The following is a 22,114-nucleotide window of genomic DNA, read 5'->3' on the forward strand; positions in this document are numbered from 1 at the left end:
TGCTCAGAGCATCACGGCTGCCTTTGATGTCCCTCATAAAAGGGCAGCTGAACAGATTCCAAAGCTTGGCTGGTCACACAACAGACTACCACAGGGGATTGTTGATTGATGTTGTGGCCCTTGAACTTGAGTCATTGACTGGCCACTTCAAAGCCATGAGATTGAGAAGCAGGCCTTTGATTTCATGGAGAAGCTAGACTCTTTAACCTGTGCTTCACTGTTTTGGAGTTTGAAAAAAATTAAGAATTTACTGAAATTGGTTACAAAGCCCTGGAAACCTTCGGCAGTCTGTGTTGGCTTTTTGTAAAGCCAAATGAAGCACCTTTTTTTAAATCCTCTCTTATTTGTCCCCCATTACAGTCACAGTCCCTTCCGGCAGCACAAAACCAAAGACAAGCACGAAATTGATCGGATGACCCTCACAATGGTAAGTATCTGGCAGGTCTTAGGTAGTGGACTGTTGTCTGATGTTTTCTACATCAGTGGTGCTGTAAGGGTGGTAAGACACCTTATGGTGATATTCTGATGATGATGAAGGAAAGGCGTACTGGGCGGTAAGAGAGATGCTTTGAACTTTGGGTTCTGTGACGACTGAGAACGAAAGGTCATCGGAGATGAGGTTGGTGTTGGGGACTCCAGACTAGTAATAATTAGCACCTTAGAAGTCATTCAGGAGATTTTCTTTCTTGGCCTTGGCCTGTCTACTGGAGTCCCAACTTTTCCCACATTATTATTTCATTTCTGTGTTGTGTCTTTGTGTTTTCCAGAATGTTGAGCTGCCAGATTCCTTTTCCCCAGAGCTAAAGTCTTTGTTGGAGGGGCTTCTTCAGCGTGATGTGGCTAAGAGGCTTGGCTGTTTAGGCCGTGGGTAAGTATTGGTGATTGCGTGGTTATTTAAAGTATGGGCGGGAGGTGAAGGGTACGGGATTGTAGTGGGTGGGGAGGTGAACAGTGTTGATCGCTGGAGGGAGACAATGGAGATTAGTCAGAAGTGGCCAGGGTATTATGAGGAGAGAAGTGTAGAATGGCCCAAGTTGCAAAGGGGAGTCGTGTGAAGGTGAGTTGCTCAGATTGTAGTTTACTGGAGGGACTGATAGTAGTTATTAATGGAAGGTGGTTAGAGAAATTCTCCTTGGGTGTAAGGTGAGAGAACAGAGAAGAAGTGCCCTTTATTATATTCAGGAGTTAACTGCTGGGTTTAGGACATTTGTAAGCAAATGGGCTGTAGTAACCCAGAAAGCTCAGCCAGGGTGTTTCCCAGATCGAGACCTTGTACGATCACAGGAAATTAATTGGATTTGGGAATATGGGCAGTAGGGGAAGCTAACAAATTGCTAGGCTGCACATGCAGATTGCCACGGCAGTTACACATTAGATGTTGATGTTAATGAGTCAATCATAAGAAATTCTGGCAGTGACGTAAAAAGACTTTTTGAATAGTCAAATTGACTTATGACATTTTGTTTTTTGAGATTGGGAGTTTAAAAAGTGTCCGAAAATGTGCCCTTCATAACAAGGCAAGAAGGAGATTGTCGAGGTCTGTTAGCACTGCTTCTGTTCATAACCTCTGTTCACCATCAGCGATGGGTACAGTGGGCTTGGTCAGAAGTGAGGCTGTGGTGAAGCTGCAAGCACCCTGCTTATCTGGTGGCAACTCCACTTTGGGCAGTGTTTGGGACCTTTAAAATGCTTTCTTTGGCGTTTGGCTTTAGTTTTCCAATTCTTCTCTCCCATATTGGTCTAGAATTCATCTTTGTAATTTGAGTACATTGTGCAACCAAAAAATGCCAAACTGATATGCTGCTCCCCAGTTCACTTCAGTTTTTCTAAATCAAAGGCACTTGTGAGATCCAAGCTTTTGAATGTTTTGCACACTTGTTCAGTTTCTGTGACCACCTTAGCTGGTGTTAAGAGTTTTGAAGTGTGGACGCCATCGCTGTGGGAGATGCTCAGGTGGCATTGATTCATTTGAACAAATAAATCCCAGTACATTTCTTGGTGGTTAGACATGGTGTATGAAGACAAATTTGTATGAAGTCCACTCTGGAAACAGAGATGAGAGCGGGTAGAGATATACCTCATCGGTGTGCCATCACATGTGACGTTACTGGAGACACTTTCTGTAGCACTGCCTATGTAGATTAACAGCTGACTTTTCTCCAGGGCTCACGAAGTCAAGGAACACCCATTCTTCAAGGGAATTGACTGGCAGCAGGTCTATCTACAAAAAGTGAGTTGTTCTATCAAAGCAGTGTTGTTGCACTACGCTAGTTCCCAGCTTTGTCTGGTTAGCACCTTCTTCCCTGCTAATGGCATCATCTTCTGTTTAGTATGCACCTCCTCTGATTCCGCCACGGGGAGAGGTGAATGCTGCGGATGCCTTTGACATTGGTTCCTTTGATGAAGAGGACACTAAAGGCATCAAGGTAAGGAGGATTTTGTTGCACCCCCATTATTTTTTTTTTACCACTACTATCACTTGTGTCTAAAACCATTGTGGTGCTCATTTTTTTTGCCCAATTGTGTTTCTTCTTGCCTGCCAATGGCCTACTCAGTTTCCTCATTTGTGTCAATTTTGTAGCTACTTCTCTTCAAGATTTTAGTCTTTGTGCCGTCTCGTGCTGGTCTTCAGTCTATCTTTAGTTTATCTCTCTGTCTTAACTTTCACTGCGATCTTGTTCATGCTTTGCAGCTGCTGGACAGCGATCAGGAGCTCTATAAAAACTTTCCTCTGGTGATCTCCGAGCGCTGGCAGCAGGAAGTGGCAGAGACGGTGTATGAGGCAGTCAATGCTGACACAGACAAGAATGAAGCAAGGAAGCGAGCGAAGAACAAGCTGCTAGGCCATGAGGAAGGTGAGCAAGTGGACCGTCCCAGAGCTTGTACAGACTCGGATGTGTGGCCTCGGAATCCTCCAGACTTGTTGCTGGGTGGTGGGGCTCATGTGAGGGGGCACGCCTTTTACCTTTTTCCTTTTGCCCTCTCTCAGACTACGCTTTAGGGAAAGACTGCATTATGCATGGCTACATGCTGAAGTTGGGGAACCCTTTCCTGACCCAGTGGCAGCGACGATATTTCTACTTATTTCCAAATCGTGTAGAGTGGAGAGGGGAAGGCGAGTCAAGGGTAAGTGCAGGTTTTTATCCTTTGATGATGTGGACTTTGTGACCCATAGCAGTACACTAATGAGCAGGTTTTAGTAGCTGCCCTGGGATGATGACGTTGTACTGACAGCAAGCACGGCTAATTATTTCAGGTAATGGGTACAGAGGGCTGCACACTCCTTCCTGGCACACTGTTTGGACTTAAAGGAGAAGCCCTTTGGTCAGTCCAGACACTGAACACTCAGAGGCACTGGGTGTGAGCAGCTTCTCCCTTTGATTTTGTGCTCATGTGCCACTCACAGCTCCTTGTCATTAGTATAGTAGCCCAGTGTCAAATATCAATACGACAGACATGTTTCTGTTTTTCTGTTTAGGAGACCTGGAGTGTCTATAAAAAGCGTAAACTGGTAAGAATTCCTCAGGCCGATAGCATTCCAGTGATGGGATCCTATGGCTGTGTGCTTAGCTTTGGGGGTGCATCACTGGGGATACTCTGTCTTGTCCTGTAGAAAAGGGAGGTAACAGAAAGGTTTGCATATTGTAGACCAGAAGAAGCCGTTTTGTCCCGTCCCTCATGTTCATTCAGCAGCCGTGTCCCATACTTCCGCGTCTGCTCAGTGATGTCCAGTCCTGCAGGTGACTAAGTAGCACTGCCTCCTATTTCAGCGTGCACTAGATGTGCTTCATGGACATTCAGACACTATATCTCAATGCTTAACAAAACTTCTGCATGGTTTTTATCCCACCCCTGAGCCATTATTGGCCCAGAACTCCTTGCAAATCCTTTCCCCACCCAAAGTTTTGATCACCTGCTGGTATGATGGCAGTGATACAATCGTATCAACCACAAGTCACCCAAGACGGACCCACGGTACCAAATACTGTAAGTCCTTCCTGTTCCTACTCTGTGTGGACAGCCACTGTAAGCTTTTTGTAAAGCCCTCTGATTTACTCGACCCTTCTTCCATAAAAAGGCTTTTCATAGTTTGCATCTCTGGAAATTTCATCAGACATCCTCAAACAATGCTTAGCTTCCTTGTGTTCACCTAACATTTGTGTTTGTCTTTGTGTGTGTGTTTTTTGTTTCTTTCTTGGCTCTGTTTCTGCCCCCAGACTCCATTTTGGCTCACCCCTCTTTAACCTTGCTCCCATCTGGTGTTGTCTTGTCTCTTATGAGTGCAGTCCCTGAAGGAGTTCCTCTGACCCTTTGGACTGGAGGTCTTCCTTTCCCATCTGCTTTCTCTTGTGGATCAGTTCTTCTGCTAGTAGTGCTTTCAGACTGACCCCTGTTGAGAGGTCTGTCACTCTTGGCACACTCCAGTTAAATCAGGTCAACCAGAAGCCAATGCTTCCTAGGACTGGTTTGAAAGGCTTTGTCCCTAAATGTCCAGCACACTTGTTCCTTGGAGCCCCGTGTTAAAAGTTGCATTTTTTTAACGTTTTTTCCTTTCATTCTCCTTTTCTGCTCCACAGCAAAACCTGCTAACGATGGAGCAGATTGTCTCGGTGGAAGAGACGCAAATAAAAGACAAGAAGTGCATCTTGTTACGAATCAAAGGAGGGAAGCAGTTTGTCCTACAGTGTGAGGTGAGAGCACGCTTTTATTCAAGATAACTCCAATTCTGGATGCAAGACGATAAACCTTGTGATATACTTAAGCAAGTTTGTCCATTGTGTCTCATTTTGTCATGGGGGGTTTGAGGGGGAACGGGGCCTTCAGCTAGCTTTGAGAATTGACACTTGGGGCCGTGGTTGCTTAACTCGGAGAACAGAACCTTGGATCAGCATGCTTCGGACTGCTCTGATGATGTAAGGGCGACATGATTGGAGTTTCCATGAGTTTTGCTTTCTTTGCAGAGTGATCCCGAGTTTGTGCAGTGGAAGAAGGAGCTGACAGAGGCCTTCCTTGAAGCCCAGAAACTGCTGCGTCGGGCCCCCAAGGTCATTGTCAAGACACGGGCTCCTGTCGTGGAGCTGTCCAAGCCTCCGTTGACCCACCGAAGTAGCAATGGTCTCTAGAGAAGGGACAGAATGCTTCTCCTCCGTGACAGTGCCCCCGGCGCCCGGTCCCCTGCTTGGTTTCAGCATCGGACAAGGACGTTTGTATATATTTGATGACATATCACAAGATGTTAATTTTTCTCCTCGGGCCGGAGGCCGCACTGTGCTACTGTATTTGGCTGGGTCTCCCTCCCAGCTCACTCGTTTATTTTGTTTTTATTTTGACTGCGGCAGCTTGGGAAAGTGAAAGTGTCTTGGATTCCGCTTACTCTGAGCCCCCCCACAACCCCTCCTCTCCTGGCATCTTGTGTTTTTTCCGCCTTTTTTTTTTTTTTTTTACCTTTGAACTTAACAGGTGAAAACAGCCAGCAGGAGGCAATGTGGCTGCTTTATTTTGTTTGGAAATAAGAAATTAATGTGAATTGGGGGCAGCAGTGGTGGTCCCACCAGGCAGCCACCCTGAAGACCATTTTTATCTTCGTACATGTTTGCTGCAGCATCACCAAGGGAGCCCCTCCACGTAACTCCCACCCTCTAGCGACTCCAGCCCTTGGCTTGCATCTCTTTTTAGTGGATCTGCTGGGAGAGACTCGGGTTTTGCTTGGACAACTGGAGGGGAAGCAGAAACACGTGTGTGTGTGTGTGTGTGTGTGAGAGAGAGAGAGAGGGGTGGGGGGCTTTGAAAGGAGCCAGGGGTCAATGGGGTAGTTTTGTTCTCTGCATTTTTTTTTGTTTTTTTTACGCAAGCTTTTGTCTGTTTTTTTCTCTCAATGTGCCATAAGGTGCCAAGGATGTGAACATGTCTGAGTGTTGCAAAGGGTGGCATTTATAAACAAAAAAAAAAAGCCATGTTCATTTAAGCAGGGATTGGGTGGGAATTTGATGGCTTTTTAGTTGGGCTTTTATTTTCAATTTTTATTTGTACATGCCACTGTGATTTTAATAATAGAGAGCTGGCAGTGCCCATGAAGACTTCTTTCCAGTCCAGTGTCCTGCCGGTGAGTCTGAGACAAGGTCTGTATATTTGAATTTTGTTTCTTTTTCTTTTAAAAGAGGAAAAAAGGCATCTTTACCCCGGAAGCAAATGGAGGGCAAGCTAATTGCTCACTGGCGCCCTCTGCTGGTTTCCCTGATTCCTGGTTATGCGTTGCCTGTTGAAGTGCTTAGTGTGTCTGGCTGCAGTCACAGACTGGGCTTAGGGGGGCGTGTGATGCCACCCCGCGCCTTGACTTGTCCAGGGTCAGGTGATTAACATGGGGTTGCCAGTGAGAGGGACACTTCAGCCTGGCGAAGGACTGAATTAAGTAAGGTCGGGAAGAGTGGCAGAAAATTAAATGCACTGCATGCCTCGTGGCACCTGTGTGTACTGCTGTGCCCTACTGGTGCCAGTCTCATTCTAATGATACTGCAGCTGGCACTGCTGGTTTTCCCCATTCTCTTTATAGCCTCCATGGTTTTTAAGCTGGTACTAGTTGCAGTGGCAGCACAAGTTTCAGAACACACGTGTGCCAACATACCGTGTTGTCTTGGTAGTCGTTTTAGATTCCTTTTATGAAAACCAAAGTCAGGCTCTCTGATTTCTGCTCTGCCTTTAAGGCAGGAGGTCTGCCAGGTTTGTGAATCGTGGCAAAGTCGGCACAGCTCTTTCTGCCAGTCTTACCTACTTTGCTTTCTCAAATCTTGCCTTTGTCTGAAATGCACTCTTCCTCTGATATATTTAGATAAGATATTTGTGGATAATTCTTGGCCCAGGGATTTTTTTTTTATTGTGTTAATCTTCATTAAAAGAAAAAATAATTAAACCTAGCAGAATTAGACTTAAGTTAAGAATCGGCTGGCCCGCTTTAAGGAGACTGGTGGTGGGTTTTATTCGTTTTGGGGGTTACAAAAATCAAGCACACTGAACACCTGCAGCTGGACAGCTTCCAGTTTGGGTGAAGCGGTTACTGGTAGCCCTGCACCCCTTGAGAACTGGGATGATTCTCCTGCCAGTTTCTTTATTCTTGCTGTTTGTTGTATGTATTTATTTTTTGTAAATTCTCTCCACTAAATCGGCAGGAGTGGTACGTGTGATTTGTTTTCCCCAACCCCGCCGCCACCCGTTCTGGGGGTATGCGAATGTTACTTTTAAAACGCAGTGTTAACGTTTCCTCACGTTTGTGTGCAACCGACTGCAGGATGTGTCTTTCCCTGCCGGATCCATGGAGTTTCTGTCGACGCCAATTGCAAAGAGCCCTCCGATTCATCACGGGTTTGGGAGTCTGCTGCTGCAGTGGATTTGTAAATATCTTTAGATATTGTAACTATAAGATTCATAATTTGTTTTATTCTGGGTTTTCCTATTTATTGTGTGTTCTGGAGAGTCGTAGGTGTGCTCTTGGTAGAAACCCTCACTGCACGTCTCTCCCTTCAGCACCATGTTTATTCCCGGTTTACAATTGTGAAAGGTTTTTCTCTGTGATGTGCCATGCCTGGTAATGGCAGTTGCTGCTAGCCGGGCTCCTTTACTTTTTTTGCCCTTTATTTTACCCCCTTTTTTATTTTAATTTTTTTTTTTTTTTATTCCTTTTGAATTCTCTGTTCTGATTTGGGACAGTTTAGGGATGCTTATGTGTGTTGGTGAAACTGCTCGTATTAAAGAAAACAAACCCAGCATATGTGGGGCCTCTCACCTTGTCTGCTCCTTTCTTCTGCTCTCCGTGCGCCTGTTGGGTTGGCGTCGTTACACCGTGGGGGACGACCTGATGACGGGTGGGCTCCAGCTCATTACTATGTCTTTCACACATTGTGAACGTCATCTTTTAGATTTTTGTTGTTTCTGTAACTTTTGCGCGGTTTCTGTACTGGGAGTACTGGCCGTTGCAGTGACTTGGATGGGGAAGGGAGGGAGGACATTTCTATGTGGAGCCTGTTCATGCAGCAGTGGGCACTGTGCCAGCCTCCCAAAGGGTTCACACACACACATTACAGGTTTAACGTCGTGTGCACACAGCACATGATGCGATGGAGTCCGTACTGGCAGGTCTGCTCTGAACAGTGACGACGGCAGCAAAGAGGCCCACACGAACAGTCGCCAGCTCTGGTGCTTCTACGTTGCAGTATTCGTCTTTATGATTGCCTGTGGATAGAAGCGGCCACTGAATCTCCGGGGGTGAAGAGTGACGTGCAGGACGCCTGAGGTCTTTCATCATCCCGATTGCCATTTTATATCTTTTATATCTGTATGCGCCAAGCAGAAAGCAGGCCGGCACCAGTCACGTTCTGTGCCACCGTCGCCAAGCGGGGGCAGTACCACAGCCAGGCACCTGTAGAAGTTTGTGAGTACAAATGGAAGTTTTCCTAAAACCACTGAGGAAGTAGAGGTGATGGATAAGAGCTAAAATGCGGCCTTGAAGATAGCAAATAAAAAAAGTCGCCACCTGGATTTAACTAAGCAAATCGGTACGAGCCTCTTATTGGATAATTACAGAATGGGCGATTATCTTTCAGCTGGCAACACGTTATTTAACCCCAACAGTAGAACTCAGGTCCATGTTTAATAGTGAAAGTAAGAGCATTTCCACACGCACAATGTGAAGAGAACTCAAGGGATTGGGACTGAACAGCTGTGTAGCCATAAGAAAACCACTAATCAGTGAGCCAAACTGGAAAAAAAGGCTTCAATTTGCTAGGGAGCATAAAGATTGGACTCTGGAGCAATGGAAGAAGGTCATGTGGTCTGATGAGTCCAGATTTACTCTGTTCCAGAGTGATGGGCACATCAGGGTAAGAAGAGAGGCAGATGAAGTGATGCACCCATCACGCCTAGTGCCTACTGTACAGGCCTGTGCGGGCAGTGCCATGATCTGGGGTTGCTGCAGTTGGTCAGGTTTAGGTTCAGCAACAGTATTTGCTCCAAGAATGAGGTCAGCTGACTACCTGAATATACTGAATGACCAGGTTATTCCATCAATGGATTTTTTTCTTCCCTGATGGCACGGGCATATTCCAAGATGAAAATGCCAGAATTCAATGGGTTCAAATTGTGAAAGAGTGGTTCAGGGAGCATGAGACATCATTTTCACACATGGATTGGCCACCACAGAGTCCAGACCTTAACCCCATTGAGAATCTTTGGGATGTGTTGGAGAAGGCTTTGTGCAGCGGTCAGACTCTACCATCATCAATGCAAGATCTTGGTGAAAAATGAATGCAACGCTGGATGGAACTAAATCTTGGGACACTGCAGAAGCTTATTGAGACAATGCCACAGTAAATGCGTGCCGTAATCAAAGCTAAAGGCGGTCCAACAAAATATTAGAGTGTGTGACATGTTTTTTTTTTTTTTGGTGGTCAGAAATGTACAAGTGGTCCAACCTGACTGACTGGCATAGAACCATATGAGGTTAAAGCCGGTGCAGCTCTTTGCCTACCTGTGGCTATATCGGCGGTGAGGAAGAGGAGCACAAACGTGTGAAGTGACACAGTTCAGGTAACAAGTGAGGTGAATTGCGAATGCTGGCTGGTTATCTAACGTCTCTTATCATTTTCACAGGTATGCGAGTGCTCCGTGCGCTCTTCTGTGGTTGGCAGCAAATGGCGGTTTCAGCCAGGCAAGTGGGCCCACCGCCTCAGTGTTTACGGTCTCCACCAGACGGGCCAGGCCCTCGGTAGACGAGGTTAGAAAGGGCGGGCTGGGCTGTGCTGTGGCTCCGACTGTTATGGTTGAGTTTCCCAGTGTTGCGCAGGTGACTAGTTATAAAAATGGCACGGAGCACTTGCGTCCTGCGTGTGGGGTGGGCGTAGTGACGCAGGAATGGCTGGCGGATGACACACTTTGGTGGTGGATGAAGTGATTCCTCACTGTCTGTGGGTTAGGAAAGCGCGGTATAAATGTAATTAATTCACTTATATTAAGGTGTTGCTGTATGCGTGGACCTCCCATGGAAATTCCTGCATTAGGCAAGTTCAGAGCTGTAAATAATGAGAAAGGCGTCTGTAGCATTAAAGGAAAATAACTGCGAGCGGTAGTGAAGCTTACTTTTAAAAATGAGGCACTGATTACTGGGAGGAGTTAAAGCAGGGGGTGTCGGCGCTGGGCCCGACCCCTCTCCATCTCGCCCCGTTTAACCTGAGGCCTCTAAGCTGGTCAGCCACAGCCAGTGGAGCTGAACCCGTCGATGTGCTGTGGTGCTGACGACTGCGCTATTAATCCGAAGACATCGCCCCCAAAAAGGTTCAGAGCAGCTGAGAGTGGGCACCACCCTGAGCAGAAAGATGGGGTGAAACAAGCGTGAATTACAGCAACGTAATTGTTAAAAATAAAATAAACGTGTTCAAAAAATTTACGTGCCACATTCCACATTAAAGAGGCAGTTTATATAAGGAAGAGCGATGGGGTCAGTGGGATTGTAATGTGACGTTCACATCACAAAGTATACGGGGGTTCCGCGGAGGGAGACCCCCGTGTCAGTCCTCTGCTAGTCACAACGCCGTCCCTTCGCTTTTGTCGCGTTTGCCACCCAGTTTCGCTGGCGTGTACTGACCCCTCTCCAGGTGACAGATCCTAGTGCCGCCCCGTGTCCCCTCCACGCTTGCCGCGTCCCTCCAGCTGCTCCTGTCATTCTCCTCCTCGGCCGCCCCTGGAGACTGTTGCCAGGGTAGAAATAGCAACTGCGCGTCTGTGATTGGTTTCCTCCCCATCAAGTTATTTATACGCTGAAGAGTGCAGTTTCTCAGGTACATTGTCGGCCTCGGGTCCCTTAATATGGAGTCGTGCCGACCTCCAGTCGACTTATCCCAGTCATTGTATTTCGTAGAGTGACCATACCTGACACAAGGCTGTCCGCAGCTACACAAGCGTATTTGCGATTATTGTATAGTGGAAACGCTCTTATCAAGAATGGGTCGCATTATGTAGATGGTGATATTGCTGAATAGGGCGCCATGAAAGCTCCTAAATAATATTCAGCTTTTCTCGAATGCACGTCAAGAGGCTGATTGGTGTGTTGGGTTTTGTATGATGTCACCTGCGTCTGCCTTAGCACCCGGATGAATGACGTTAACTCCATATCTGTGTGATTAGGATAAATATTTATAGCACTGTTGTGAGCCATTGGTGACTACAGCCACCAGGGGGCAGCAGCACACGCTAGTGTGGGAGTTGTAGCCTTGCCGTGCATGCTGAGCGTAGCTGTTGCTTAACTCCTGAGTGACACCCAACAGTAGAAACGCGAGATGTGATCCTGTCACCCGACAGCTGAAGGCGCTCCAGTTAGCACATCAAGTTATGCTAATGATCAAACCACTTAATGGGTGAGCTGACCTCCAAGGTCAATGAATAATAAGGCACTATACTGTCACATCACCACACTTTCATGATAACACGAAAGGCACTATATAAAGAAAGTGAATCACTGGCAATTGACTTTATGCAACTTAAAGATAGTCCAGATAATCCTGACTGCTCATTGGCTGCAGGGGAGACACTGTCAGTGATTCACTCTCTTTATATAGTGCCTTTCGTAACCGAGTGCTCGTGGTTATCATCACAGTGAGGTGTCTCCACCTGCTTCCAGCCCCCCAGAGCTCAGGGCAGCTGCTGACAAGCCCTGCCCAAACTGGGCTGTGAGGGGCTATTTTTAGTGTCGGCTCTTGAGCGGGCAGCTGCTGTCCTCGTTACTCTGAAGAGGAGAGGGTCTGCAGAACGGCTCCTTTCTCCACAACACCCTCGAGTGCTTGTGCCTTGTCTTTCTACCTCTTTTTTTTCTTTCTTTCTTTCTTTGCCCTTGGGGTCTCTAAGAATTGTTAAGTTTGAAGGTAAGTGTACTGCTACTTGTGTGTGTTGGGTGGGCGTTTTGGACTGTTAGGCCCAGACTGTGGCCATCTAAGGGGATTCTAGGTCAGCATTTCCATCAGAGGAGTGCAGGCCTTGTGATAGCTGAGGTGCAGCGCAGGCAGGCTTGTGGGGCTGCTCTGGTGGGCTCTATTTTTAGGTGGCTCTCTCGGCCAGGGTCTGTTCCAGCAGCCTGCTGATTACATCGACACACACTGCTAACCTCTACAATCGTGTTTTCTTCATTTTGGTGTTGGGGTGAAATGTCCAGCAGAGCAGCAACCCCTCCAGTTGGTGTTCAGCCAGACACTTGACTTGGCTTACGGGGGCTTCTCACATTTCCATCTGTTTACACAAAGAAGGTGTCTGTGGGCGTTGCATGGCACTGGGGTGCAGGAGGAGGTGCGCTTGACCATTAGAAGGCCCAGCACTGGGCTTTGAGTTTGAAGATGTAACCCTGAGAAGTGGCAGGACGGCAGAGCCTCTCTGTGGAGGCCATTGAGTGAGCAGGCTGTGCTGGACCGAGGCAAAGGGGCTTGCTGGCTGTCCAGCGTGTTTGTCTTTGTTAAGCTACCTTCTGTGTATGACAATGGGCTGCAGAAGTAGATGTTGGTCTGTGGGTAAGAAACGGGCAAGAAATGGGGAATGCTGAAGGGGAGTTGAGCTCGTCACTCGCTGGCCCTCTCTGGTCACACATCTGTTTCAAGTTAAAGGTTCAAATGTGTGTGTGTGTGTGTGTGTGTGGACAAGGCCAGGTGTCTCTGTAGGCAATGATGGTGTGCCATGTGTTTGTTCTGGGGACGTCTTAGTGTGCAGTCAGTAGGCCTGATGAAGTGTGTGTGTGTGTGTGTGGACACCGTGGGTGAACTCCATGCTTACGTATGCTAGCGTAGGTATCCTCTGTGAGGGCAGCCGAGCTCGTGTAGCTGACATTGTGGAAAGTGCACTGTGTGTGTGAGAAGGCTGTGACTGAAGACATTGGGCTCGTGTGTGCGATTCGAGCCTCTGTGCGTGCGAGTCTGTGCTGGTGCGGCACTTAGCGCTGTGTGCCAGGCTGTGTTTGTTGTTCATTCTGCTGCCCTCTGCTGGTTGGCTCGTAGATCTGCACTAAGTGGGTTTCCCTTTGTGGACCCCTCGGTGTGTGTAGTTTTCTAGTTGGCACTCAGCCGGTGTGTCTTTATATTCTGTGGGTTCTCGTACTGCTGCACACGTCCCCTGTAAGGCTCTCACTTTGTGTGGCACTGCCCTCCTTGTGTGTCTCTCTGCATGTCACCGGGTGGCCACCTCTCACACCCTGTTGTTTCTGTGTCTCCTTGTGTTTTTTTTTTCTTTTCTTCATCCAACCAGAGGACACCACCATCACCATCATCATCGTCACCTTCATCCTTTCCATGCCAGCCTCCTCCTGGCACCCATTCCAGATTCCCTTGTGTGACGTGAGCCACCCCAGAAGTGTAGCGCCATGGCCATCTCCTCGCGCCTGGCCTTATGGGAACAAAAGGAAAGTGATGTGTTTACTGCATGTGCCTGCCGAGATGCCAGCATGCCACCTGCTGCAGGGTTTCTTTCTTTTTTTGTTTTCGCTGTCTGAGCCCCATGTACTGTGCCAGCCTGTCTTCATGGGAGAGCCACTGCGCCTTCATGAAGTCTGGCAGTTGGAGTGTAGACTAAGAGTTAACCCGCACAGAGATGCCCGCTGGGGTGGGGTTTGGGGCCGAGTGGCACATTACTGTGTTAACAGTAACGACTGCCAGGCCTGTGTCTGTAAATTTAAACAAGCAGCTCATCAGGGCACAGTAAAATCACAGCCAGGACACCAGTTGGCACACTCACATGCCACTAGAGGGCTCCTGTTATTCACTCAGTCTTTAACTATACTTTACATAATGCGGCCCTGCTTCACTCATTAGGTGCATTTAGAGAGCTGAAGATGAAAGGCGCTATATATGCCAGAAATGTATTGTAGCCTGAATGTAATCAGGTCAGGTGGCCCAAGGATTGGATGGCAGGGTCCCCACTTAAAGTGTGAACGATGGCTGCATTATACTCGCGTGGAGTGTGAGGTGATCTCCATGATCTTGGGGGTCTTGGATGGGACCACTGTTCAGTTTTAAAATGTCCCATTTTTCCACCATTTTGCTGCATGTCTATAAAATACTGAAGTAATGTGGCCCATGAAAATGTGTAGACAGATGCCCACACTCGGTGCCACTGCCCAGTCCACTCCAATGGCCTCGTTCCCTTGTCCAGCGAACCCCCTTTTCCTGCTCTGTGTGCTTCCCTGTCACTAGTTTGGCCCTAATGGTCCCATTTCTGATCTTGAACCCTTTGGTCTAGGGCAGGTTTTAGTGTCAACGTTTCTCACTGTACGCTGACAAAGATGAGCATTTTGGGGGTCTCTGCCTGCATGTGGCTGTGGTGGGGAGTTGCAGGGTTTCTCTTTATAAGTGTCGATCCTGGCATCTCATGATCAGTGTGGTGGTCCCATTGTGTGTCCTGCACCTGACTTCCCTATTGTATAAACAGATCAGAGAGGAAGATAAGAGACCACCCTCCGCAGCTTCACCTCTGCTCTCCGCTGTCCCAGGGGGCTTCATCAAACAGCTGGTGCGTGAGACGGAAAAAGAGGCCAAGAGTAAAGTCCCTGAAACCGCGGACAAAAAACAGGTGAGTGTTTGGGTCAGCATCGTGGTGGGGGTCTAGAATAACGTCACCACTGGGTTATAAGGACGAGTAGCCATGGCGCACAATCTAGAACAATTACAGCAGGTAGGAAAACCTCTGATCTAGAAGAGGGTCATCTGTGTCCACAGGAATGTAGCTTGATCTCCCAGTATGTGTACACATCTTCAAGAGGCCGACTAGCACACATGAACTAGAACAGCTCTCCACCTAAAATCTAGAAAAACAACATTTATTTATATAGCACATTTTCATACAAACAGTAGCTAAAAGTGCTTTACATAATAAAGAATAGAAAAATAAAAGACACAATACGAAAACAAAATAAATCAACATTAATTAACATCGAATAAGAGTAAGGTCCAATGGCCAGGGGGGACAGAAAAAACAAAAAAAAACTCAAGATGGCTGGAGAAAAAAATAAAATCTGCAGGGATTCCTGACCATGAGACCACCCAGTCCCCTCTGGGCAAAAAGCTACTTGCTACCCACACAGGAGTCCCTCTTATGTTCTAGAAAGGCCGCATGCCCTCTCAGTGCCTCTAGGTGTCTACTGTACCTGATCCTGAACAGCTCACTTCTTGCACCCCAGTGATCATGAGCAAGCCGCTTAATAATCCACCGCTGTTGCAACAGCCAATCACACGGCTCCTCTAGAAACGTTCACTGTTGCTGTTATCTAGAGCACTGATTCATGCCTATGGCTAGGATTTAGACTATTTTCTGTTACAATAACTTCACAGTCTACAACATTGTGTGTTGTTTTTCCCCACAGCTAGTGCAGGTGCCAAATATCACAACATCTGTTCATTTTGAAGACAATTACTAGTACACCCAGAGTCTAGAAGGGCAGCTTTGGTAATATAAAAGTAAATCAGTCATCTACAAGGTGGCAATTCTACAATTACACTGGGTTGCTCTACTCGATGATCTGGACATGATACACACTTACAGTATTTACACCGGAGCTCACTAGCACCTCATGGTCTACATCAGGGGTGCCCAATGCGTCGATCGCGACCGACCGGTAGATCGCAAGGGTAGTGCAGGTAGATTGCGTTGCGTTCAAAAAAAATTTTTTTTAATCGTTAGCCTATCATATATCCTCCCTATGGCATTTGCCACTTGATTGACATACAGGGCGGCCAGTCTGAGATCTTTCTTCTGACACACTGGTCATCCCACACACATGATAAAACCCGCAAGCTACTGCAAAACTCCGGCTGTGATCTAGTTAGCCTTCCAATTTATATCGAGTAAAGAAGGGATTTTAAAAAAAAAAAAATTGTTTGGGGAGGGTATGGGCTGGATGTGGAATTGGAAGAGGATTTTTTTCTCACAATGTCACAATCGAGTCGTTTGTCTGATCTGTCAATCTATCATTGCTATTCCAAAGAAGGAAAATGTGGAAAGCCACTTTCGAATTGTTCATAAAAACTAGAAAACTGACTTCCTTCTGAAAAGCGATCTGAGAAAGAGAAAGGAGAGGGAACTAAAATAGCAGTTAATCGGACAGCCGTCATTTTTCACTCAGCTGAATTCAAAAGCTCCTTGACTGCATTATTCGGCTCAACTTATTTATGCGAGTCAGCCTTTTCCCACATGAAGATTATTAAATCGAAATACTGTAGTGACCATAAATGTATTGAATTGTTATTGTGCCATAAAGGTTATTCAGTTATACAAGATACGACAACATATATCTTAGGTATACAGTATACTTATATATATATAATATATATATATATATATTATTATACAGTATGTGTATATAGCATTTTTAATGTAGGTAGATCATTTCGACTTGGTCATTTGAAAAGTAGCTCCCAAGCAGAAAAAACTGTGGGCACCCCTGGTCGACATCATCACCTGTTAGAAGGTGTACACTAGACAACATCCCCCCATGGTCATCCCTTTTGGGGTCTGGATTGAATCGGACCCAGCTGCTCCAGAAATCACAATGAATTATCAATGTTTCTCTCGGGTTGAGGCTCACCAGGCCCCAGTGCTCCAGACTGACCACTTGTCTCTTAGTGCTCTGTCTCACCTTTACCATTCTTTTGGTCTCCACCAGCAGCCCAGTAAGCTCAGCGATAGTCTTGTCCTGCCATTTTGGACAACTTCAGAAGAAGGTACTGATTCAGGAGAGATGTCTGCCCATGTCAAGCTACTTGTGAATGGTCTCCCTGGTGATTCCAAGACGATGGGAACATTGGTCACCATCAAACCAAAGGCCACTACAAGACTTCCCGACAGGCAGACTCCCCCCATCCTGGGACATAAGGACAAAGATGTGCCTTTGGAGGAGACATCAGCATATTATGACAAGAGCACTGCAGCAGAAAGGCAAGTGAGGGAGACATCAGTGGAGAGAGAAGACATCCTTGCAGACCCTCAGGAACAGGATGTGGATGCTGGGACAGACCACCAAGAGCAGACAGTGGATGTCAGTGAAGATCACCAAGACCAGCAGAACTTGAAAGCCAGCACAGACGATCAGAAGCAGCAGAATGTGGACAGCAGCACAGACGACCAAGAGCAGCAAAACATGGACATCAGTGCAGATTACCAACAGCAGAATGTGGATGTGCAGCAGGTGAGATCCTCAATACTTTTTTTCTAGATCTTTCCCAGTCATGTTCTTCCGTTGTCAGCTCTGCAATGCTGACTGGTATCTCCCTGTAGGCCAAGGTGTGGTACAAAGCTGGAGACGCATGGCTTGTGCAGAAGGATGGCTTCACACTTGGTAAGCCCTTGACTACCCAACGGGTGTCTATCCTATCTTTTTCTTTCTTAATGTGACACAAAGTGTGATGTTTGTGAAGGTAAGACGTGTTCAGGTGAAACAGGCGCCATATTCCCCCTAACACACACACACACACACACACACACAGTCTTCAACACAATGGAACTGGAAATTAAAAGATGATAAACTCCACCATAAGGGGGAGATTAGGTCAGATGAAGACACTTCACTAGAGACTGTTGCCTTGTCTCTTCAGTTAGGCTCCTGGTAATATGGGGCCCTCTTCTGGTGAATAGCAGAATGACAGTGTGTGTTCACATAGCTGCTGTGTCCAGGAGTGGACAGCATTTTCAGTTAATTTCTATGCCTGATGTGCGTCAACAGTGACTGAGCTGAGGCCAGATGTGGGGACTCCTGATCTTCCAGCTGGACTTTCTCGTATTTGCCTGCAAAGTGATGGGACGGAGATGGAGGTGAATACCGATATGCTGGAAAAGGTGAGCAGCTTGCTGAGCAGGACTACCAGATTAGCTTTGCATCTACTGTCCAATCATGTCACTGGAGTCTGTACTGCCTACTTCTTTTCTTACCAGGTCAATCCCCCCAGACTGGATCTCGCAGAGGACCTCTCCCAGCTGGTCAACGTGAATGAATCCAGTGTCCTGAACACTCTGCGCTCCCGAATGAACAAGCAGCTCTGGCACACTGCAGTGGGCCGTAATCTGTTAGTGGTCAAGCCGCCTAAACGCCCCTCTTTCAGTGGTAAGGTAGGTGTCACCAGCTTGGTGAGCTGGTCCGAGATGTACCTTAACATGGCATCTGCTGCTATTGATTGGAAGACTGCTCACCAGTCTCTTTATTTCCCCTTTCCACACTTTCCAAAAAGACCGGGAAAGGGCGCAAAGCAGAGACTGTGCCACTGCAAATCCAGTCACTTGTGCAGCGGACCTACTGGAATATGGTGATTCAGAGGAAGGACCAAAGTATTGTGCCTATGGGTCGTACTGGAGCTGGTAAAACCACTTGCTGCCAAGCCATTTTGGAGAGCCTCATACGGACAGCAGGCAATGCAGACTGCACAGTTACAGGTTAAGTATCAAGAGGTGGGCATGGAGATGGAGAACAGGCATCTTAGCACTGCTCAGATGCCACATGGAAAGGAGCAGAAGGCTGCATCTGTGAAGTAGTATGGTTTGAGGATGTGGGCAGAGGGGCACATCTAGAATTTCCTGTGCACCAGGGAGGTAGTGGGCTTCGGTGCACACCCAGAATACAGTTTTTAATGGGGCACCTCCATAAAATCATGAGTGGAGGGCCTCCTCTGCAAAGTAAAATGAAATGTTCACCAATAAAGTGGGCAAACTGATCCTGTTTTTTTTTTTTTTCCCTCCCCTTGGCAGTGGAAAAGATTCAGGCCATCTTCACAGTGTTGCGGTCATTTGGGATGGTTGCAACTCCACAAAATGGCACTTCCACCCGCTTCTCTTTGGTTCTCTCTGTGGATTTCAACCATGCCGGCCGTGTGGCTGCTGCCCACCTACAGGTATTTTTATTATTTTACACTTGCCTATCCTTTTCCATGTGATATAAAGGAGCCCATCTTCCCAATAAATCTGTTCAGGTCTACTCAGATTTAACCCACCACAATTGCTACCCTAGTCGCCCATGCTTTAATGCCCACTGCTCTAAGTGCCACTTGAAGCTGAACTGACCGTGCTGGTGTTTCTTCTTGCAGACAATGCTGCTAGAGAGATGGAGAGTGTGCCGGCGACCAGAAGGAGAGAGCAATTTCCACATCTTCTCTGAAATGCTGCTGGGACTGAGTTCAGAGCTAAGGTACCACCCCTAGTATAAAGTCCACTGTCAAAAATGGCTATTGCACTAGGGGGCACACCTTCTTCACAGAGGACTTCTTTTCCTTTTCCTTTCAGGACGCAACTGCACCTCCACCATCTTGGTGACCAAAACATGTTTGGACTTTCTGCACCCACAAAGGTATCTCGAGGGAAATGTCTATTCAGGCAGAATGCCACTCGAAATGAGCAGTAATTATCACCCCCTCACTGCCCAGTTATGAGCTTATGGACACCTGAGTGCCATCAAACCAAAAAAAAATTATTTTTTTTATACAGCGTCTTTTACAGAGACACCAACTCTTTAAAAGCCTTCCAGCTCAGCTGCCACATGTTCATTGTTTCAGTTGCCTTGTCACTGGTGGCAGACTCCTCACACATAAGAACACATCTTTCTTTGGATGGTTCAACTTGCCCTGATTTTTGTCTGCCGTGCCAGATGCGTCTCACATGTGCCATTTTTTCCACAGGCAGAGGAGAAGCAGAGCACTTTGGCTGCATTTAGCAAGCTGTTGGCTGCTATGGAGACCCTTGGATTCACAGCCAATGAACAGAATGCCATCTGGCACGTGCTTGCCAGTATCTACCATTTGGGTGTGGCAGGAGTATGTAAAGGTAAGCATCAAAGGAGAGCAACAGTAATCTAGAAGTTGTCCACTGATACAGTGCCAATTGTCACCGTCCTTATGACACTGATGCAGTACCAACTATGACCATCTTTATCACACTAATGTGGCACGTACCCACTCTTCTGCCAGCTCCTGCTATCTGGATGTTCCTGAAGTGAGGTCATGCTTATCACATTGATAGGGTGCGTGCTTTTCCTATTAAAATCTAGCTCCAGGCCTCCCATGTGTCTCTTTACTTTGCGCCACTTATTTTTCTGTCTGTGGTGTTCGCACCCAAGATTTTGACAAGCCATTGGGTGTTGGCTCATGGTGACAAACTTCAATCCCATACTTGTTTCAATTTAGCTACTTGTGGCTGATTCATACGTGAGTTTGTTACTTGTGGTAATTTCAGCCCAAAAGGACCCCATATGCTGCCTGGCATGTTGGGCTCTCAAGGTGGCTCACCGTGGTCACTGACGCTAATTGGGATCAGGAAGTGGCACCTGCAGATGGCTTTTATTGTCTGCTGGAAGTGGCTGACTGAGGTTGGCACATACAGCAATGCCTCATGGTGTTTAGTGCCAGGAGGAGATTATGGCAAAGCCCACTAAAAATGGTTTATTTCTTTTGGTTTTTAAAAATGACACATAGTGACATCTGGAGGGTGTGATAACCTCTAAGGTTTGTTTAACGGTACTTGGCTGCTGGGGACAGTTCCAAAAAGTGACAATTGATGAGGATGATGTGGTTGGGTTTTTGACTACACAGTTGAGGTGACCACTAGAGCTGATTTCTGCCATTGGCTTCTGTGGGTGACTGGTGGCAGAAAGTGACACATGATCACACTCTGTGACCAACTTCCCTAAGATGGCTAGGTTCTGTTTTCTTCACACTGTTCTGATTCCTTTCATTTCTTTCTCTCTTCTCCCAACCCCAAACCCCGTAAAGTGGGCCGCAAGCAGTTTCTTCATTTTGAGTCAGCCCAGCATGCCGCCCTGGCGCTGGGCTGTGATGTCGAGGAGCTGACCACAGCTGTGTTCAAGCACCACCTCAAGCAGATCCTCCAGCAAGCAACAGGGGATGTGGCAGGATGTCAAGGCCAGAGAGAGGGTGGGTGCACTGAAGGTAGGCTTCAGCAGTCACCAAGGCTTTGTGGGGCTTGATTTGAATTGTAATGGGTACCTTGTCAGGGGTCAGTGCCAGATGTAGATTCACTCCAATCTCCTGATTTGTAGGTCCCAAGCTGTCAGGGACGGAGTGTTTGGAAGGCTTTGCTGTTGGCCTGTATGCAGAGCTCTTTAATGCTGTGATATCGCTCATCAACAGGTAAGGCAGGGAAGCGCATGGAAGAAGACACAATGACAACCTGGTCAGAGCAAGTATGAAACTGGACAGGCCTAAATCACTGTGCCCAGTGGGTAATCCAAGCCTGGACACTTGTGCTGGGACCTCCAGGGTAGTGTGCACAGCTTATGCCTCTCCAGTTTTGCAGTGATATCTGGGTTGTCAGTCCAGTTGTGCACCCTTAAGGCCTCTAGCTGAACCAATCCCTGCATTCATGGACAGTAAGCTTTGAGCTCCAATGTAACGGACTTGGAAGTTGTTTAAACCAGCTAACTCTTGGCAGTATTCTTATGCTCACTTCACAGGTCCGTGTCCTCCAAGCAGCTTGCTCTGGCTTCCATCATCGTGGTCGACACACCAGGGTTCCTCAATCCACGCCATGGGGGTGGAGAACGGGCTGCTTGCTTCGAGGAGTTGTGCCACAACTACGTACAGGAGAGGCTGCAAGCCTTCTACCACCACAAGACCTTTGTGGAGCCATTGGAGCGATACCAAGAGGTTAGGCAGGACCTGAAACCTGCATTATTCCTACTAAAATGTTGCTTAGCATCTGTGTGCTGGGGATGCTTTTGGGATGACCTCAGACTCATGCTTATCTTGTTACGCTAACAATACAAGTTGGGGTTTGATGTTCAGCTGGCACACAAGATGCAAGTCTCCAAGAGCAGTAAATCTCGCATTTAAACCAGGGTCCAGACAACCTGAAATTACACTCTCCTTTATGTACCCAGTATCTGGCCTTTGGCCAACTGCAAGTTAGTAGATGCCCCCTCCATCTTGCTCACACACAGTAAACTTATGACCCCCCCATTCTTCTCATCAATTAGGCTTCAGTTGGCATGGTGGCCCAGTGGAGGATGTTTCAAGGAAATTTCCCAAAATGAAACACAAAAAGTATTTTTGCCAAAGCAGCCACCCATTACGGATGGAGAGTGACTGCTGCCATCCTTGTTTTGTCT

General features: G+C 47.2%; 2 protein-coding genes across 6 annotated transcripts in view; both read left to right on the forward strand.

Annotated features, from left to right (window-relative positions):
* The window catches only part of grk3 (G protein-coupled receptor kinase 3), a 36,792-nt gene extending 30,842 nt beyond the window's left edge, over positions 1-5,950 (forward strand). Inside the window, exons 14-21 of the mRNA XM_039771729.1 lie at positions 361-427; positions 768-868; positions 2,164-2,230; positions 2,331-2,426; positions 2,693-2,855; positions 2,990-3,126; positions 4,578-4,691; positions 4,962-5,950. Of these exons, the coding sequence (XP_039627663.1) occupies positions 361-427; positions 768-868; positions 2,164-2,230; positions 2,331-2,426; positions 2,693-2,855; positions 2,990-3,126; positions 4,578-4,691; positions 4,962-5,123 (907 nt within the window). The 3' untranslated portion in view covers positions 5,124-5,950. The remainder of the gene's footprint in view (positions 1-360; positions 428-767; positions 869-2,163; positions 2,231-2,330; positions 2,427-2,692; positions 2,856-2,989; positions 3,127-4,577; positions 4,692-4,961) is intronic.
* A 5,788-nt stretch (positions 5,951-11,738) lies between these two features.
* LOC120540724 (unconventional myosin-XVIIIb-like) overlaps positions 11,739-22,114 on the forward strand; it is a 43,373-nt gene continuing 32,997 nt past the window's right edge. For 2 of the 5 annotated variants that reach the window (XM_039771731.1, XM_039771730.1), the window contains exons 1-15: positions 11,739-11,903; positions 13,267-13,420; positions 14,446-14,586; positions 16,676-17,197; positions 17,287-17,347; positions 17,732-17,844; positions 17,941-18,114; positions 18,234-18,435; positions 18,748-18,890; positions 19,083-19,183; positions 19,279-19,342; positions 19,671-19,815; positions 20,760-20,936; positions 21,047-21,137; positions 21,461-21,653. In XM_039771731.1, coding sequence (XP_039627665.1) covers positions 13,382-13,420; positions 14,446-14,586; positions 16,676-17,197; positions 17,287-17,347; positions 17,732-17,844; positions 17,941-18,114; positions 18,234-18,435; positions 18,748-18,890; positions 19,083-19,183; positions 19,279-19,342; positions 19,671-19,815; positions 20,760-20,936; positions 21,047-21,137; positions 21,461-21,653 — 2,166 coding nt within the window. In that variant the 5' untranslated portion in view covers positions 11,739-11,903; positions 13,267-13,381. Of the gene's footprint in view, positions 11,904-13,266; positions 13,421-14,445; positions 14,587-16,675; positions 17,198-17,286; positions 17,348-17,731; positions 17,845-17,940; positions 18,115-18,233; positions 18,451-18,747; positions 18,891-19,082; positions 19,184-19,278; positions 19,343-19,670; positions 19,816-20,759; positions 20,937-21,046; positions 21,138-21,460; positions 21,654-22,114 lie in introns of those variants that run through there. The other 3 variants (XM_039771732.1, XM_039771733.1, XM_039771735.1) reach the window with 3 other exon arrangements.

This window comes from Polypterus senegalus, chromosome 12, assembly GCF_016835505.1.
Source record: "Polypterus senegalus isolate Bchr_013 chromosome 12, ASM1683550v1, whole genome shotgun sequence".
NCBI classification, from domain to species: domain Eukaryota; kingdom Metazoa; phylum Chordata; class Cladistia; order Polypteriformes; family Polypteridae; genus Polypterus; species Polypterus senegalus.